This window comes from Amblyraja radiata, chromosome 14 (genome assembly GCF_010909765.2).
Source record: "Amblyraja radiata isolate CabotCenter1 chromosome 14, sAmbRad1.1.pri, whole genome shotgun sequence".
NCBI lineage: Eukaryota > Metazoa > Chordata > Chondrichthyes > Rajiformes > Rajidae > Amblyraja > Amblyraja radiata.
In genome coordinates, this window is record NC_045969.1 from 21,638,482 (window position 1) to 21,659,057 (window position 20,576).

Below are 20,576 nucleotides of genomic sequence, written 5' to 3' on the forward strand. Positions count from 1 at the left end.
CAGTTCCCTACAGAGCTACTCATTTTTGAACAACTGACCCCTTATTTTAAGCTAGGTCTCCAACCCAGGGAAACACCATCCTTGGAGCTAACCCTGCAAAACCCCATACAAAATGTGTTTAACCTCTCATTTTCCTAAATTAGAGAGTATAGGCCCATTCTGTTTAATCTCTCCTCCAATCACAAATCCAACAATCTTAGGAATATTGAATGTGAATCCTCCCTTTAACATTAATATATCCTTCCTTACTGTGTACTTAACTCCAGGTGTAGACTTCACCAAGGCCCTATAAAATACCAATAAGATTTTTATTATTATCCTCTGATCTTTTTGCAATAAATGCTGGCATACTGCTTGCCTTCCGATTTACCAGCTGTACCTCTATCAATTTTCATTGATTGTTTAAAAGTGCACCTAAGTCTCTCTGAACACCAATGCATTTTAATCACTCACCATTTAAAGAAAAATATTTCAGCTTTTTCTCCCAGAGCTGATTACCTAATTTATTTTCCCACATTAGAGTAAAACTCCAATAGTACAGTGTCATATTGTTTGGAATTCCAAATGATCTGACTCACTCGTTAGTTCACGATGTGCGAACAGGATGTCTGGCCAGAGCCTAAATGCAGCCAGGAGTGGGATCCAGATTGAGATCCAAGCCTGCAATGGAATCTGGGTTGAGTTGTGGAACGCCATAACTGGGTAGGTTTGTGGCCGGTGCTATGGTCAGGAGTGCTTATAAACTTTCTGCTGCCTTTAAACTCACTGGCTTCACTGGAATATTTATTATTTTACTACAAGGGGAAATTTAATCAAAAAGTAAATGAGTACCTGTACTTGGGAATTAACAAGAGTAACATTCAATCATTCAGGAAATCTGCAAGTCCAACTCTACTGAATTCCCAAGGGAATCTTGTTTATTAAAATGTGATGTTGCTAAACATTACATAACATATCAAAGTGCAGTCTATTTCTTTGTTTTTGTAAACAGGCATTTTAAACAAAAATTAAGTACAAAAATTGCATATATCCAGTTAATTTTGAATGTTATTTGAAGTATTCAAGCTGCCTAGCAACTGGAGAATTCTAAGATGGACAGTGGGTGTCTGATTTGGCCCAGAGGTAGATTTGAGGTTGCCATAATGGTTGGATTTATTTTTAGCTTTGAGTTATTTCCTGTGAACACTGATCCAATGTAATGATCCTTTATGAACGGCAAAGAGGATTTTTTCAATGCTATGTGTGTAAATGCTTTGTACATAAGGATTTTGTGGCCTAGTGGTGCTAATGTTTAAGGTATGCATTTATTCATCCAGCTATAGTTTGTATTAATATCATCTATGTACTCAAATATTGCAGATAAATGAGTAGGAATACAGTGCCCTCCATAATGTTTGGGACAAAGACCCATCATTTATTTATTTGCCTCTGTACTCCACTATTTGAGATTTGTAATAGAAAAAAATCACATTTGGTTAAAGTGCACATTGTCAGATTTTAATAAAGGCCATTTAATACATTTTGGTTTCACCATGTAGAAATTACAGCAGTGTTTATACATAGTCCCCCCATTTCAGGGCACCATAATGTTTGGAACGCAGCAATGTCATGTAAATGAAAGTAGTCATGTTTAGTATTTTGTAAACAAAAAATGCTGTAGAGACCCGAAACGTCGCCTCTTCCTTCTCTCCATTAATGCTGCCTCACCCGCTTAGTTTCTCCAGTATTTTTTGTCTACCTTCGATTGCTCTAACTTCTGCAGTTCTTTCTTAATGTTTAGTAGTTTGTTGCATATCCTTTGCATGCAATGACTGCTTGAAGTCTGCGATTCATGGACATCACCAGTTGCTGGGTGTCTTCCCTGGTGATCCTCTGCCAGGCCTGTATTGCAGTCATCTTTAGCTTTTTTGGGGGGGCTAGTCCCCTTCAGTTTTCTCTTCAACATATAAAAGGCATGCTCAATTGGGTTCAGATCAGGTGATTGACTTGGCCACTCAAGAATGGACTTTTTGGGATCATTGTCTTGCTGTAGAATGAACTGCTGGCCAATGAGTTTTGAGGCATTTGTTTGAACTTGAGCAGATAGGATGTGTCTATACACCAGAATTCATTATGCTACTACCATCAGCAGTTGTATCATCAATTAAGATACCTGAGCCAGTACCTTCAGCAGCCATACATGCCCAGGCCATAACACCCCCACCACCATGTTTCACAGATGAGGTGGTATGCTTTGGAACTTGGGCAGTTCCTTCCCTCCTCCATTCTTTGCTCTTGCTATCTCTCTGATATAAGTTAATCTTCATCCCATCTGTCCACAAGACCTTTTTTCCAGAACTGTGGTTGATGGGTCTTCTAAGTACTTTTTTGCAAATTGTAACCTGGCCATTCTATTTTTGTGGCTAACCAATGGTTTGCACCTTATAGTATAGCCTCTGTATTTCTGTTCATGAAGTCTTCTGCGGACAGTGGTCATTGACAAATCCACACCTGACGCCTGAAGAGTGTTTCTGATCTGTCGGTCAGGTGTTTGGGGATTTTTCTTTATTTTAGAGAGAATTCTTCTGTCATCTGCTATGGAGGTCTTCCTTGGCCTGCCAGTCCCTTTGCGATTAGTAAGCTCACCAGTGCCCTCTTTCTTCTTAATGATGTTCCAAACAGTTGATTTTGGTAAGCCTAACGTTAGGCTGATGTCTCTAACAGTTTTATTCTTGTTTCTCAGTCTCATAATGGCTTCTTTGACTTTCATTGGTACAACTTTGGTCCCCATGTTGATAAACAGCAATAAAAGTTTCCAAAGGTGATGAAAAGACTGGAGGAAATACGGTGCTGAGAGCTCTCTTAAACCTGCATTAAGGAGGCAATTAAACACACCCGAGCAATTACAAACACATGTGAAGCCATGTGACCCAAACATTATGGTGCCCTGAAATGGGGGGACGATATATAAACACAGCTGTAATTTCTACATGATGAAACCAAAATGTATAAAAATGGCCTTTATTAAAATATTACAATGTGCACTTTAACCACATGTGATTTTTTTTTTTTCTATTACAATTCACAAATTGTGGAGTACAGAGGCAAATAAATAAATGATGGGTCTTTGTCCCAAACATCATGGAGGGCACTGTAGATGTCTGGCTGCTAAAGTGATTACTGAACCTGTAAAGTGATTACTGAACCTGTTTACAGTTTTTAAAACTTGGAGGGTTCTAGATGTGGAATTAGGACGTGAAGGCTCTGCTATCAGTGATTGAAGGAGCAGACACAGAAAAGTCTAAAATAAAATCATAGACTATTACACAAGTTCAATGTTAAAATTGAATTTATTCAGTGCCTTACCCATGATTCATTTCATATCATTCTTACCTGTGTTGGCTATAACTTTAACCCCCAGTGCCAAAAAAATAGCCTGAATCTCTAAAATAACACAGAGGGTGTTCTGCAGTGATCAGGCCTTAATCCAAATCCCCATTGCTCTCACAAGTGGACATACAAAATCCTGAATTTTTATGTGTAATTTATGTATAATTTATCTTTATTAGAGTCTATGTGCCTGCGATGCTGCCGCAAGGAAACTGTTCATTGCATCTATACCTCACAGTACATGTGCATATAACAATGGACTTGATTTTTATACTGAAGATGTGAAGGGGAGTTAGCTTAGAGTCTTTGGTAATACTTGGCCATATTAAAATGACCAAAACAAGGTATATGATGGCTACCACATTTCTGTTTGTACACTGAGCATATTAGCAGGTCTTGGTTTTAATTTTCATTAATTAATAAATTTCAGACCTATTTCATTAGCTTTAAGGATACGTTCAGGTTATTCGACTCTGTATCAATGCAGATCCTTTATGTGTTCTCCATTCATTATCAACAAACATTAGGGTGTTCAAGATTGTTTGTGTCTATCTTCCACTGTTCAACTTTGATTGTAGCCAACTTTACACTAAATGGACATATTTTAAACCAGCCGCTTCCACATAATGTGCCAGAGCAGTTTCTATTAGAACAATTGCCAATGCAGATAATTTGCCATGCTTGCAAGGTGCAAGACTATACATGAGTGGTAATAGGTGCCATGATGAATTATATCCAATTTTAATGATCGACATGGATGATTGAATATAGTTTATATTTTGTTTTAATTAATGAAGGCAGGTATGGGATATTGATTTAATTGATCAGCCATGATCATATTGAATGGCGGTGCAGGCTCGAAGGGCCTACACCTGCACCTATTTTCTATGTTTTCTATGTTTCTATATTTAATATTGTATTCCAAAAATTTGGCATTCGTCTAACCTAAATATGATTTCCATATCGCAATGCTCTAAAGGTGAAAGGTCTGCCTCCGTTGTGAAGAAAAATCTGGTATGATTTACTGTAAATAGTAAAACCAAATAAATGGTTTCCTGGAGTGTTTTGCAGACTCAAAATATTAGAATGTGGTATGATGAAGATTGTATTGACAGCTGCTGTTCCACATGTGTTTAACTTGGAAGTGCCATCCAAGTATAACTTGTGTTATACTGTACAACTCTCAGGAAATTTTGAGAAGGATTTATGAAACAAAGCTGAAAGAATAAATAGTTACTTGTATTGCTCTTTATAAAATGGTCTATCTAACAATTGCTTTGACTTTATTGCACCATATAATGCTTATGAAATAAAAAGCCAGCAATCTGTTCCCTTATCTGTTAAATTTTCCCATTCTGCCAATGCTTTTGTCAGTTTCTCAGTAAGCAACAGGTTGAGAGGATGTCATCATTATGAAGCTGAGATTAGGCTGTGGCATGGATGGAATAGACTGCAGTTTTGCACCACTAATGTTTTTGAAGGCAATGACAGTTCATAACTAACCATTTAGGACTGAGATGAGGAAAAACCTTTGTACCCAGAGAGTTGTGAATCTGTGGAATGCTCTACCACAGAAAGCAGTGGAGGCCAATTCACTGGATATTTTCAAGAGAGTGTTAGGTTTAGCTCTTTGGGCTAAAAGGAATCAAGGGATATGAGGAAAAAGCAGGAATGGGGTACTGATATTAGATGATCAGCGATGATCATATTGAATGACAGTGCTGGCTCGAAGGGCCGAATGGCCTACTGCTGCACCTATTTATCTATATTCTATGTTTCAAGATTGTTCTTGCCTGAATAGCAGGTATCTCAGCCCCTGTGCCAAACAAGAGATAATTGCTTTATACATAAGACATGACTGTTGCTGGATTAAATGGTCAATATAATTTTCCACTAGCTAGTCTGTTGGTCAAACCATATTCATCCCAATTATGTATTTCTTTCCACTCTCTATTGGGGACTATTCTGAATTGGTTGTAATTGGTAAAAATGTATTTTTAAAAAGTGCTGGAGTAACTCAGCAGACCAGGCAGTATCTCTGGAGAACAGGTTGAGATCCTTCTTCAGGTTGATTGTAAGGAGAGAGGCAGTTAAAAGCATGGCAGGTAATAGGTCAACTCAGGTGAAATTGATTTTTTGATAGGCAGATGGTTGGACCAAAGGCCAGAGATGAGAACAATAGGTGAGAGACAGGTTTGAGGAGTTGCAGATTTTGAAGCTAGGGAGAGGAAAGTAGCAGGCAATGAGGTGGAGTTGAATGGGAATGATAGCTTGGGACCCAGGGGGGTAGGGTAGGGAGAAGGGAGGGGGTTGGTTAATTAAAGGTTACCTTAAATTTGAGAATTTAATGTTCATACCATTGGCTTGCAAGCTACCCAAGTGGAATATGAGGTGCTGTCCCTCCAGTTTGCGGTTGGCCTCACTCTGGCAAATGAAAGAAAGATCAATGTTGGAATGGGAAAGGGAGTTTAAATGGTTAGCAATCTGGAGATCCAGTAGGTCTTGGCAGACCGATCGCAAGTGTTCAGCTAAATGGTCCCCAAGTCTACTCTTTGTGTCGACGCTGTACAGGATCGGGTCGGTGGGGGCGCTGCGAGTCGGCTGCTCTGTCAGCAGCGCGTCCGTTATTTCGACTTTTTTTGGTTTTTTTGTTTTGTCTAAGTGTTTGTTTTCGGTGTTTCTCGTTGTGTTCTGTGGGGGTGATGGGGGGGGGGGGTGGGAAAGGGGCAAACCGTTCTTCAGTAACCCTTGACAGAGGCGACTTTTTCCATGTCGTTTCTCTGCCTCCCCTCTCGCAGCATGGATTGAAGCGGCCTTTCCTGGAGTCGGGCCCGGAGCATCAGCAGCGGGCGCAGCGTGGACTTTTTCCATCGCGGAGCGGGCGAACCCTTGCCGGGGGTCGCCAGAGATGAGTGCTCCGATCGCTGGTCCGCGGACTACGACATCCTGAAGTCGCGGTCTGCGGACCTTCTAACCGCGGGCACGGTGTGGACTTTCCATCGCGGAGTCTGGGATCCCTTGCCGGGGATTGCCGGAGAAGAGCTCCGACCGCTGGCCTGCGGCCTATAATATCCTGAAGCCGCGATCTGCGGAGCTTCTAGCCGCGGGCGCAGAGTGGACTTACCATCCGGAGCCTGGGATCCCTAGCTGAGGATCGCCGGAGAGGAGCTCCGACTGCCGGCCTGTTGCCTTTAACATCCTGAAGCCACAGTCTCTGATAAGAAAGTGCCGATTCAGGCGCTCCATGCCACGGAGTGTGTTCGATTGTTCCGATGTCGGAGTTTAGACCGTCCCGACGAGAGGGCCTGCACATCCAGCCGCCCTTACCGGCGACTACTGAGGGTTCATGGTCCCGACCACGGGTGAACAAGGGAGGAGGACTGGCTGAACTTTGTGCCTTCCACCACAGTGAAGAATGCTGTGGTGGATGGTTGTGTTAAATCTTATTGTGTACTGTGTGTTCTTGTTAAGTGTATCACTGCTGGCAAATTCATTTCACTGCACCTTCGGGTGTATGTGACGAATAAAATTGACTTTGACTTTGAAGCCACATCGGGAACACCGGATGCAGTAGATGAGGTTACAGGAGGTGCACATGAGCCTCTGTCTTACTTGGAAGGACTGCTGGGATCCCTATATGGAGTTGAGGGTGGAGGGCGTCAAGAGCAGAATGACAGGGTTCCGTAAATGTATGTTTAGCCTGAACAAGCAGACAGTAGCAAGTGTGAGAATTCTTTCTGATTGGCAAGATGAACAGTACATTTTACTGTGAAAAGTGTGATTATTTTGTCATCATGGATTTATATATAGAATTGGTGCAAACACCAGCATACAATATGGCCAGCGCAAATGTAAGCTCTGTGGGCAGGGGCACATTAGGGATTGTTAGTTGTTAAGTTGTCTTCTAGTCAGTAATCAGCCACTCAACATTGTTTGAACAGGAAAATGTGGACACAAGGAGCAGCAGATGCTGGTTTACAAAAATAAGTGCAGGAGTAATTCAGCGGATCAGCCGGCAGCAGGTGCAAGCGGCTGGGACAGATGGTAGTGCACCAGGGTGGGGCACAGGGAAGAAAGTGGGAGAGCCTGCCAGGCTTTGTCCCGCCTCCCCACCACTTTTCTAGCTTTCTCCCCCTTATTACAATCAGTTTGAAGACATGGATAGATGAACTGTTGCCTATCCATTTCCCACAGAGATGCTGCCTGACCCACTGAGTTACTCCAGCATTTTTTTTTGTAAACCAGTATCTGCAATTTCCCCCTTGTTCAGTTCCTTCTGACCTACATCCGAGACTCCTCGTACACTCCTCGTACACTCTTCAGCACTTCAGTAACTTTCACCTAGGCCCCCAATGCCTCATCTTTGCCAAGAACATTTTACACTTTCATTCCCAACCAGGAAGTTTCAGGGCACTCTGATTCTTTTCCTGAACACTGACCCAATCAGATCCTCTATGCTCACGTACTCCTTTGCCTGGCAGAACTTGTCCTCACCCTCAATAACTTCTCTTTTGACTCTCACTTTCTTAAAATTAAAGGTATAGCCATGGGGACAAGCATAGGCCTGAGCTTTGCCTGCCTTTTTGTTGGTTACACTGAATATCCTTGTTCCAAACGACACTGGCACCATCCCCCAATTTTTTCATTGCTGTGATGAGGCTCCCTCCTACACCCATGTAGAACTGGTTGATTTCAACACCCTTAACAATAACTTCCACCCTGCCCTCAAAATTACTTGGACTTTGACACCTTTTTCCCCTTTCTCAAACTCTGTCACCATCACTGGATAGAATATTGACTGATGTCTACTATAAACCTACCAACTCCCACGGTTATCTGGACCACACCTCCTCCAAACACTGCCTCTTATAAAGACGCCATTCCCTGCTGTCAATTTCTGTCTCTGCCGTATCTGCAGCCATGAATGCTCTCCATCTGAGATGTCCTCTTTCTTTTGTAAATGTGTTATTTCCCTCTGCTGTTGTAAATGGATACCTTACCCGTAGTTCTGCTCTTGTTCCATTCCCCCCCTCCCCCCCCCCCTCTCCCACTTGAGAAGAAAGAAGGACAGAGTTCCCCTGGTCCTTAACTTTCATCCCACCAGCCTCCTCATCCAACACATCATTCCCGACATTTCTGACACCTTCAACGTGATCTCACCACCAGTCACATCTCCCCATCTCTACGCCTTTTTGCTTTCCGTAGAGATGACTCTCTATCCCCTTGGTTCACTTATTCCTTCCCTTCCAAACCAACCGCTCCCCAAGTACTTTCTCCTGTTACCGCAGGAAATGCAACTCTTGTTCCTGCACCTAACATCCATCCAGGAACCCCATCACATCCACCCAGGAACGTCTGCAGCCCTTTCAGGTGAGACAGAATTTCACATACACCTTCTCTAACCTCGCTTACTGCATTCGGTGCCCCGATGTGGTCTCTCTTATAACAAGACCAAATGTTAACATGGCGACTGTTTCACCGTACACTTGCATGGTTCATCGAGGCCTGGATCTCCCAGTTGCTAATAATTTTAACTCAGTTCCATTCCCATATTGATCGTTCTGTACTGTGCCTTTTCTATTGCCTGAACGAGGCCTCATGCAAACTGCACCTCGTATTGCCCTTGGATAGCTTACAATCCAATGGTAAGAACGTTTAATTATCCAATTTTAGGTGAATCCCTCTGACTTCCCTGTGCCCCACCTGGGTGCACACCTATCTCCCCCACTATCCTGTCCCCATTCTCCTTTGTCTGTCTCCTTCTACCTATATACTCTTTTCTATCTGAACATTCCATTCCACTTTACTCCTCATCTTACACCCTTTTGTCTCATTTTTTTACCTTTTATTTGCTGCTACTCCAGAACTTTCTTCCTTTGATCAGGAGACTGAATATTATGAGTCTACACTTCCTCATTTGAAAATCAAAAGTAAGACACATGCTTAAAGTACCTCAAAAATGAGAATTTCAGAATCCTTAAATATTGTAAAACTGTACAATGACTAAACCTTATAAAGCATTCCAAATGATATAAAATATATTAAATTTATAATGTTCCTCAACATCGTACACCACCTTAAATACATGAAGGTTTGGCTTGAGACGTGAATTAAGGGTTCAATAATGTTTATTTGTCATATGAACCAGAACAATAGCATTATTATTTGCTACACCTTTACAGATAGATTAGATGCAACTACAAGATTTCCTGTGCAGTAAGTACTTATCTCAGCACTTCAACAATCGACTAAGGTACGGCTGTGGGGATTAGCACAAAAGATTACCCACCGCTATGTTCAACCTCAAACTAAGAAACTTTACTGTGTCTTTTCTTTTGTCGTAGAAAACCAAATATTAAAATCATTTTGGATTGATTTTTCTTATGAAAAGCAAAGCTGTAGAGCTCTCTCATTTGTGACCAGTTCCTGTCATTTACTGATGTCAAATAGAAACATAGAAACATAGAAATTAGGTGCAGGAGTAGGCCATTCGGCCCTTCGAGCCTGCACCGCCATTCAATATGATCATGGCTGATCATCCAACTCAGTATCCCGTACCTGCCTTCTCTCCATACCCTCTGATCCCCTTAGCCACAAGGGCCACATCTAACTCCCTCTTAAATATAGCGGAATATTCAATAATGAGCCAGAAATTACAGTTATCACAAAACTTCGTGGGATGATATCTGGATATCTTTCCTGGATAAGGAGGGTATAATTAGGTCTTCAAGAAGCAATAAACTGCAGATCATGTAAAACAAATAAAAACAGAAAATACTGGAAATATTCAGCAGGCCAGGCATTATCTGTGGAGAGTGCACAGGTTGATGATGCCACTTTATTGCCTAATAATTTAACTGGTCCACATTTCTTTGCAGCCTCTATGCCTTCTCACAGTTTACATTGCCATCAAATATGTAACATCACCAAATAGGATATGCCACACTTGCTAATCAATGAGGATCACTAACATAAAATTATTAATAGATTTTAATGCTGCATATCATTAGTTATTCCTTCCCATCATAAAAAGGATTCTTACAATGTTTTACCTGTTAATCATACCTCAATCTACTTAAGTAAGGATTTGAGGAGACCACAGCTGGAGTACTGTGGTTTCAGGGAATGTACAACTTGTTTCTTGTCCAAGAGTCAAGAGTGTTTTATTGTCATAAGAGTGTTTCATTGTCCCGGCTGCAGCACAACAGAATATGTGAATATGTAAACGTAGTACATAACGGGAGAAGAGAAAAAAAAGGAAAAGTTCAATAAATAACAAATATAGTGCAATAATTATATAGTCTTTTGCAGTTCAGAGCTCACAGCTTATTTCTTGTTGTGTTTAGTAGCCTGATGGCTATTTGCTACATCTGGACCTTCTGAGTAATCTTATCTCTTGGAAATAAATTATTAACTGTTCAGTGTTATAGACTTTGACTGGATTCATAGAAATAATTTAATCTTGTGTATAATTGTCAAATTCTCAGGCACAGAAAGAAGCCATTTGACATTTCAAAGCAATACTGGCTCCAAAGACTAGCACGGTTAATTGCATAACCACCATTACTCTAACAAAGTCCTCTCATAATTCCCTGCCAATTGTCTTTCAATTTTTTTGAAAGCCTTTACAGATTGTTTCTATTATTTCTTTTAGCATTAAGCTTCCATCATGATTACTAACCTTTTTCTAAAAAACAAATATCCTCACATCCATCTTGTATCCCTCCTCCTTGAACTATTTGGTAACTTTACAACATATTTCTATTTACCTGTCTAAACTAATCATGACCTTGTACTATATTGAAATCTCTTATCGGAACCTGAGGGGTACTGATTGGGGATGATCAGCCATGATCACATTAAATGGCGGTGCTGGCTCGAAGGGCCGAATGGCCTACTCCTGCACATATTGTCTATTGGAACCATTCTACTAAGTTCCTTTTGAATTCTCCTACAGGCCTTCACATCATTGTTATCAAAGTAATACTTGGATGCATTGCTTCAGTTGTGGCTTAACAATTGTGTTGTATGGGTTCATTGTAAATTCTTACTTCTGTACTCTCTGCTTATTCATAGATCCAATCTGCTTTATTGATCACTTACTCAATGTGCCCTGCCACATTCAAGAAACCTAGGCATTTGCATGTGCAGGTCTTTCCAAACCTGCATGACTCTCAGAACTATGTCCCCTTCTACATTAAATATCATCAGCCACCTGTCACCATCAGCCTATTTGGCCGGACAATCTATGTGCTTGAAATCTGTTCTTTTTTGTCATTCTGGTCCTTGAAGGTTCAACCAGGGGAATTATTCCCACAAAATGCATGTTTGATGTGATTTGCGCTGGGTGTCATAGTTATTCAACACTGAACCTGCCCTTGAGCGGCTCGGGCAGCATCTGTGGAGGGAATTGGTGTGGAGGCTTGCACAATTGTAATCTAACAGTTGTACAGGACGTTGATTTGGCCGCATTTGGAATATTGTGCTCAGTTGTTTTCGTCCTGCTATAGGATGGAAGTCATTAAAATGGAAAGAGTGCAGAGATTTATGAGGATGTTGCCAGAAATCGTCAACTACCTCCATCCCTAAGGCCTTTATTGCTTCAAAATTAGCTGCTTTATTTCTTCTTTTTCTTCTTTAAACCCTTCCCTAAAACATCTAAATATTTGGAAAAGGTTTTTGTCACCTATGTTAATATTTATCTTATTGACTATTAATAGAATTTTTTATTTATACTATACCATATCAATGAAAAATATTTTTTTTGATAGTCTTAATTTGCAATGCTACTTCAAATATTAGATGGTATTGCCAAAGGAGGGTTAGATTGTGTGGTTATTCTCCCTCTATTTTTCACCATCTGTCTTCCATAATCTTTTCTGAAAGATTTTTTAATGCATTTTGTATAATTTGATTGATGTCTTTAATTATTTGATCACTGAAAACGTTGCCCAGGTAACACTATGATCCAAGCTTTTTCATGTTCATCAATAGCTCTGTATTCCCACACTATTCCATTGACCTATTATTTATGTACTTTCTCCAGTCCTTGCATTTTTTCTTTTAGAAAAGATTTAGATTTATTTCATCAATTTCTTTCTTTCAACAATTTTTTTAATTGTTTATACCATTACATTAGCTTTTAGGCCTTTTTTCAAATTTGTATTTGTTTCCATTTATAAACTTATCGTTTGCGCCCATTTGCCATGAGTCATTCTTCTTCCTGTAATAAGCACTATGACATGTCATTGGCTATTATATTTTTATTATACTATATGGCACACACGGATAGTGCTTACTGTACACATCTATTCTTTGGAACAAGTATTTTGAACTTTTTAAACATTTTTGAGTTTTGTGTATTTTCCATTACCTTACCAAGCAAGTGACTTAATTTTCTTTGAAAACATTTAAAGCTCAGTATTCTAATATTAGATGATGGCGTAATGCTTTTTAAAACATTTATAATGTAATTTTATTTTATGGTAATACTGTTCATTTATTGTAGGAAACCAATGAAATTGTGGCTATCAAGAAGTTCAAGGATAGTGAAGGTAAGTAAGAACTGAGTTTATTCACATTGACTTTATTGTTTCATGATCTAGTTATAACAAGTGGTCATATTGTGTATCATGGAAAGTATATCTTATATATATATATTACTAAAACTCTCATCTTGTTTATTTGTATGTGAGTGTGCGTGTCTGTGATGAGTGTGATCCTGAAATTACACCAAAATGGTACACAATAGCGCTAGTTTTTGGCCCACCTTACCATTGTTCTGTGGTATGCTGTATCAAGTTTTGTTCAGATTGATTGTATATTTTACAAGTCATTCACATTTTAAATTTCACAAAAAACAATGAAAAAAATCACTTCCATCTACACTGCCTGTTAGCAGCATATGACATCACAATGGGATCCCAAATCTCATTTACATAAAAAAATCACAAATCACAAATCACCGCTGGACAAGATGCGTATTCACTGGGACTCAGGAACATGCACATATCATAGTGCACAAGACGCAGTGCAGGAATTGAGAAGGAGAGGCTACTCCGTGGAGACACCTGATTACAGCGCTGAGGAGCTGGCGGACCCAGAGATTTGGTACTCCAGGCTTTGACATGGCAGAGAGTTGGAAAGAGGAGCGAAGATGAGAGTGAGACAGCAAGAGAGCGACTACAGGAGTCTGAGCAGACCCCATCCAACTAGCTTTTATTGTGTCACAAATTCTTTTGAACTAAAAAATAAGTGCTATCGGATGACGTTGGACGATACTAGGATGCGTGAAATGGAGTGTTTCACCTCTAGTGAGGGGCCCTCTGGGAGGAGGCTTTCCCCTATACCTGCCAACGGGGACTCAGGGTGGAAAGGAATCACCCTTACTTTGAAGTCAACTGTTTTTTCTTTTCTTTTCTTTTTTTTATTTGGCACATGTTGTCCAGATGTTCAGACCTGCACAGTTTCAAGTTATCTGGAGATTTATGAATGCAAGACAGGAGTAGGTAAATTAAATGTCACGTAATACTATCAAATTGGTGTCACTCAATGTAAATGGGATGAATAATCCAGTTAAAAGGAGCAAGGTCCTGGCTAAACTGAAAAAAGAAGAGGCCCAGGTACTATTTTTACAAGAAACCCACCTGCCTCAACAAGAACATGAGAAACTAAAACGCTTTGGCTTTAGAAATGCATTTTATAGTTCCTATAAAACTAGCCAAAAGAGGGGAGTAGCTATCCTTATTACAAATGCAGTCCAATTTGAATGCCATAAAGAAGTCAGGGACAAAGAGGGAAGGTATGTATTAGTTAAAGGAAAGTTGGAAAACAAAGTTGTGACACTGATCAATGTATATGCCCCCCCAGAGAGTACCAAATGTTTTTTCAAAACTCTGTTTGACATTATTGCTTTAGAGACTGAAGGTATTTTGATATGTGGAGGGGACTTCAATGTGGTCATGAATCATAATTTGGATACAACTAGCCTAAAAAAAACCAAGATGCATCTGACCAAGTTTATTAACACATCAGTACAGGAAATGGGCCTAATTGATGTTTGGAGAGAACTTCACCCTTTAGAAAGGGACTACACCCACTATTCAGTACCTCACTCAGTCTACTCCAGGATAGACTACTTTTTAATGAATACGGGCGAAGGTCACAGAATCACAGAGTGTAAAATCGGGGTGGCAGATGTATCTGATCACAGTGCGATCAGCTTGACAGTACACCTGAATAGTAGAAAAAGAAATACTGTTTGGAGGCTCAATGTGGGTATTTTGAATAATAAGGCAAATGTGGAACAAATAAGGGAAGAGATAAAAAGGTACATAGAAGAGAATGATAACGGGGATGTGGATCCTGTAATACTGTGGGATGCTATGAAGGCAGTTATACGTGGAAAGCTGATCGCCCTGACATCATCACAAAAAAAGGCCCGGCTAGCTACGTATGAACATAAAGTAGAAAAACTGAAAGAATTGGAGAAAAAACATAAAAACATACAGGATCAGTTGGTACTAAAACAGATTAAGGAAAAAAGGGGGGAGACAGATGAGATCCTCAGTGGAGATATGGAAAAAAGGGCAAGATTCGTAAAGCAGACCTATTATGAAGCAGGTCCAAAAGCAACTGGACTCCTGGCCAGATGCCTGCGTAAACAGCAGGCCTCTAATACAATTCAAAAAATAAGAGATCCTGAAACCAATCAATTATCACATGAGCCAGATGAGATAGAAAGAATATTTGAAGAATACTATAAGAAACTCTATTCTAAACCACCATCAGCTGACGAAAGGACAATGAGAAGTTTTCTTAACTCACTTGATCTGCCATCCATTGGTGAGACACAAAATAATACCATTACGTCACAATTTACGGTTAAGGAGCTGGAAGCTGCAATCAGTAGACTCAAGGCTAGTAAATCACCAGGCAGCGATGGGTTTCCACCAGAATGGTACAAGGCCTTTAAGAAAGAGCTAACACCTCTGCTCCTGTCTTGCTTTAACTGGACCCTTAAAGAGGGCAGGGCTCCCCCATCATGGAAGGAAGCAATTATTACAATTTTACCCAAGGAAGGCAAAGACAAAGAGCAATGTAAAAATTTCAGGCCAATCTCAATTTTAAATGTAGACTACAAACTATTTACCTCAATCATTTGCAAAAGACTCGAGACTTTTGTACCAGATCTGATTAATGAAGACCAAACTGGATTTATTCGGGGGCGTCAAACACAGGATAATATTAGAAGAACCCTCCACATTGTGGATAATGCTCAAAAAAAGGATACAAATATGGTCCTGGTCAGTTTAGATGCAGAAAAAGCATTTGATAGTGTTAGTTGGGTATTCTTATATGAAGTACTGAGGAGATTTGGTTTCAATGAAGATGCAATTCGGTGTATTAAAACAATATATCAGGAGCCTACTGCTAGGATTAAGGTAAATGGAAACATATCAAAAAGGATCCAGTTAGAGAGGGGCACAAGGCAAGGATGCTGTCTTTCTCCTACTCTCTTCGTTTTGTATATCGAACCCTTAGCACAAGCAATAAGGCAGAGAGAAGACCTGCAGGGGGTCAAAATAGGGGGGAAAGAACATATAATTGGTCTTTTCGCTGATGATATCATTATTTTTCTTGAACGACTAGATATATGTCTCCCAAATCTAATGAACCTATTTGAAACATATGGATACTACTCAGGGTATAAATTGAATATAACAAAAACACAAATTCTTTCATTCAATTATTCTCCATCCCAACAAATCAGAGATGCATATAATCTGAAATGGAACTCTAAAACGATGCAGTATCTTGGTGTAACTATAACCAAAACACTTTCCAACTTGTTTGAAACTAATTATAACAAAATTGAAGAAAACATCAAAAAGGATGTTGAGAGGTGGTCGACCCTTCCTCTAGACTTCAATGCCAGAATACAAACGGTAAAAATCAATATCCTACCTAAACTACTATATTTATTCCAATCTCTCCCAATTAATGTTCCCCGAGATATATTCATAGCCTGGGATAAAATGATCTCTAGATTCATTTGGAATAGCAAAAAACCAAGAATAAAATTAACAACACTTCAACTGCCGAAAAGCAAGGGTGGAATGGCTTTACCAAATCTGAAGAAATACTTTTATGCAGCTTAACTCAGACCTCTGGCTTGTTGGTGTAGACCTGATTATGAATCTCGATGGAAAGAAATGGAAAGGGAGATACAGGGTTACCAGACCCAGATTTTGGTGGGAGACAAATATCTGAGAGGAGCTTTGAGACATGCTATGGATCCAATAGTAGCATTTACGTTAGAAATATGGAATGTTATCGTGGAAAAATACAAATTAAAAAGAGGGGTTCACGCATTGAAGTGGTTCGCATATGACTCAAAGTTTAAGCCAGGGGTGTATGATTCAAAATTCAAAGAATGGGCACAAAAAGGCATAACGGCAATGTATACAGTTTCAGAAAATGGCGAGTTTATGAGCTTCCAAGATTTAAAGTCAAAGTATGGTCTCGAAAACAAAGATTTTTTTAGATACTTGCAATTAAGAGACTACTTTATAAAAGAGATAAGGCCAGAACTGGATGAAACTTCAAATAATGTGATCAAGGTGATTGTGGATGCATACAAACAGAAGGGGTCTCGGGTCATCTCTGCTTTCTCCCAAGCTCTGGTGGAAAGAGGGGGAGAATCAACGCTCTACATAAAATCAAAATGGGAAGCAGAATTAAAGATTCAAATAACAGAAGAAGAATGGTATCAAATGTGTGAAACACAATGTTCATCCACAAGCTCACTAGTATGGAGGGTTTTGGCCCGAAATGTTGCCTATTTCCTTCGCTCCATAGATGCTGCCGCACCCGCTGAGCTTCTCCAGCAATTTTGTCTACCTTCGATTCACCAGCATTTGCAGCTCCTTCTTGAACAACTATTCCTGTAGTATTCTCTGTTCTCTGTTTTCTCTTTTAGGAAATGTAATTGTTTTCTCACAACTACTTCAGTCAATACGCTTCACCAACCTTTGCTGTTCTCCAGGATTCTTGTGATTCTGGAAATAAATCAATTCTAGGAACTAATTTGTCAGTTTTATTTTCTTGTCACAAGCTTACATTCCCATCAGTTGCATTACCAGTAGTTGTGGCAGGAGGAATAACCCAGACTTCATGGCTCATTAATCAAACTGTGGATAGATTCAAGAAATTGTATATTCAACAGCAATGTCATTATTTTGGTACTACTAAGGGAAATGGATTTTCTTAGAATTCCCTTTCTACTTTGAATGGAAGTGCAATTTTGAAAGGAAGAAAGCAACAGTTTAAAAAATATTTTTAGGCAAACAATTCATTTAAATGAATGAACAATCATTCTCTTCTGATTCACTGGGGCCCAATCATCGAACAAATGAACAATCGTTCATTGAAAGCAAATGGCGAACATGAGATTTTGTATAGATTTTTGAAAGGAAACAAAGTATTTATTATTTAATTATATTTAATGTGTTTATTCCCAGAAAATGAAGAAGTTAAGGAAACGACATTGAGGGAGCTGAAAATGCTTCGTACTCTAAAGCAAGAAAATATTGTTGAACTTAAGGAAGCTTTTCGAAGAAGAGGAAAACTATATTTAGTCTTTGAATATGTAGAAAAGGTCAGTGATAAGAAAACAATTTCTGAGCTAGAGATTTTCTGCCTGATTTCAGAGATGACTCTTCCTTCAAGTTTTACTCATTTGCTCGATATGTACCCACATTGTTTAACACGGTTCATAAGATCATGTGATAGGAGCAGAATTAGGTCATTCGGCCCATCAAGTCTACTCTACCATTTAATCGGCCGATTTACGGATCTCTCCCTATTAACCCCATTCTCCTGCCTTCTCCCCATAACCTAATCAAGAATCTATCTCTCTCTGCCTTAAATATATCCACTGACTTGGCCTCTACAGCATTCTGTGGCAAATAATTCCACAGATTCACCACTCTTTGACTAAAGACATTCCTCCTCATCTCCTTCATAATAGAAAGTCTTTTAATTCTGAGGCTATGACCTCTAGTCCTAGACTCTCGCACAAGTGAAAACATCCTCTCCACATCCACTCTATCCAAGCCTTTCACTATTCTGTACATTTCAATGAGGTTCCTCCTCATTCTTTTCTAGTGAGTACAGGCCCAGTGCCATCAAAGACTTATCATATGTTAACTTACTCATTCCTGGGATCATTCCTGTAAACCTCCTTTGGACCCTCTCCAGAACCAGCACATTCTTGTCAGCTCTGTAGAATGAGACAGTCCAAGTGTCCTGGTTTCTTCTTTGCTCTACTGGAAATAACATTCAAAATGGCATCCAAAGTTCTAATAGAGATCGTCTTTTGTTTTCTATGAGCTGAGATGAAGAAATTAACTTGTGCATGTATTCACTACTCAATGAAAATTGTTAGAAATTGTTAGAATCAGTGCCATCAAGTAGGAACTGGATAAATTATAATAATTCACAAATATCACAGAAGTGTTATCAAGCCACATAATATACCAAAACTTTGGCAAATATGTTAGGTATTAAAAATCCTTGTAAGACAGAAATCCTCAAATAGGAAATAGAAGCCTTATAAATTCCAGAACTTTTAAGTCTAGGCAGCTGGAGGTGGAACCTCGAGTGAAGGAGCAATTTAAATTGAGGATGCCAAAGAGACAAGAATTGCATAGGTCTACTTTGTGATCCCACTCTTCCTTTACTCTGAAGATAGACACACAGCGCTGGAGTAACTCAACAGGTCAGGTAGCATTTCTGGAAAAAAAGGATGGGTAATGTTTCAGATCGGGACCCTTCTTCCTTTACTCTGTTGTTCAGGTCAACAGAACAAACAGCCTCTTAGCCATTGTATTTCATTGTTCCAAGTGATTGAATGCTAAATATAAGATATTAGTTTTGAATAGGTTAAAAAGAGGCTAAAAATATTTGGAATATGTGATCTTTGAGTGAAATGCATCAGTTTTTATTTTTAATGATTGTCTGGGAATACTAATATTACTTAAAATAATATGTCTAATCTGGTGAAAATATGAATGAAGAGACCTCTGTGCTAATGCTTGATTTTAGCACTTTATAAAAAGAAGTATATTTATTTTTAAAATGCAAGTTTGTGCTTTTATATTTTATAGAATATGCAGTGCAGCATATCTGTTGTGCAAAGTAAAATTCTGCATGATGATATAGAATTAACATGTTTTTTCTGTTTTGGATTCCAGAATATGCTTGAATTACTTGAAGAAATGCCAAATGGTGTTCAACCTGAAAAGATGCGAAACTATATCTATCAGCTAATCAAAGCAATTCACTGGTGCCACAGGAATGATATTGTTCATCGAGGTAAAGATTTGAGTAGTTCTAACTGTGGAGTCCTTTGTTTCAACAACAATAAGTGTAACTACATTTTGTTCCCATCTTGACAATGCCATAGTCGAGATCGAACCCTGGTCTTTGGTGTTGTAAGACAGAAACTCTTCCACTGCGCCACCATGACGCCCTGATGAATTGCTCTAAAGCAATGTACTCATTAAATGCTGACTGTTTCATCACATTCCTTTTATTATTTTGCATGTCAGTACATGTTAAAAATTGAAAATTTATTTTATATTTAAAACTTGTTGACATGTGGATATTTTCTAGTGATTAATAGTTTTATAGGTTTACAATACTGGGCTGAGAATCTTAGTTTGAAATTAGATTTAATTGTTCTGTTTTTTTCATTTTATACTTTAATATTTCTCTTGAATGGATTATTGTTGCCTGTGTAATCTTGTACCTTGTGCATGTATGTGTAAAGGGTCTGTCCCACGAGCATGCGACTCCATGCAGCAAGCGCGACCTAACGTGGTCGTTTGAGCCGTACGGCCTCGCGGGCCGGTCCTACTTCGATCGCCAGAGCCGTATGTTGTGCGGAGCTGGTCCCGACATCGCGCGGGGCTCCGAAAAATTGACCGTGTTCAAAAATTCCGCGAGGCAAAGGCCTGCCGGCTCGCAGCCGCCTAGACGCCGTACGCACCGCCTCGACGGGCGTGCGCGGCGTCTAGACGCTGTACGTCATGCGCGAACTTCCCCCGGACTTCGCTCGAACTTCACGTCACTCACTCGACCTCCGCGCGGCCCCCGCTTCCGGTTTGGTCGCGCTCGCCGCATGCAGGCGCATGCTGGTGGGA

The 20,576-nt window shown here is 39.7% G+C and overlaps 1 protein-coding gene across 2 annotated transcripts in view; it reads left to right on the forward strand.

Moving 5' to 3' along the window:
- cdkl5 (cyclin dependent kinase like 5) overlaps nucleotides 1-20,576 on the forward strand; it is a 109,388-nt gene that overhangs the window by 40,803 nt on the left and 48,009 nt on the right. For both annotated transcript variants that reach the window (XM_033032759.1, XM_033032760.1), the window contains exons 4-6: nucleotides 12,878-12,923; nucleotides 17,892-18,028; nucleotides 19,626-19,746. In XM_033032759.1, coding sequence (XP_032888650.1) covers nucleotides 12,878-12,923; nucleotides 17,892-18,028; nucleotides 19,626-19,746 — 304 coding nt within the window. The remainder of the gene's footprint in view (nucleotides 1-12,877; nucleotides 12,924-17,891; nucleotides 18,029-19,625; nucleotides 19,747-20,576) is intronic.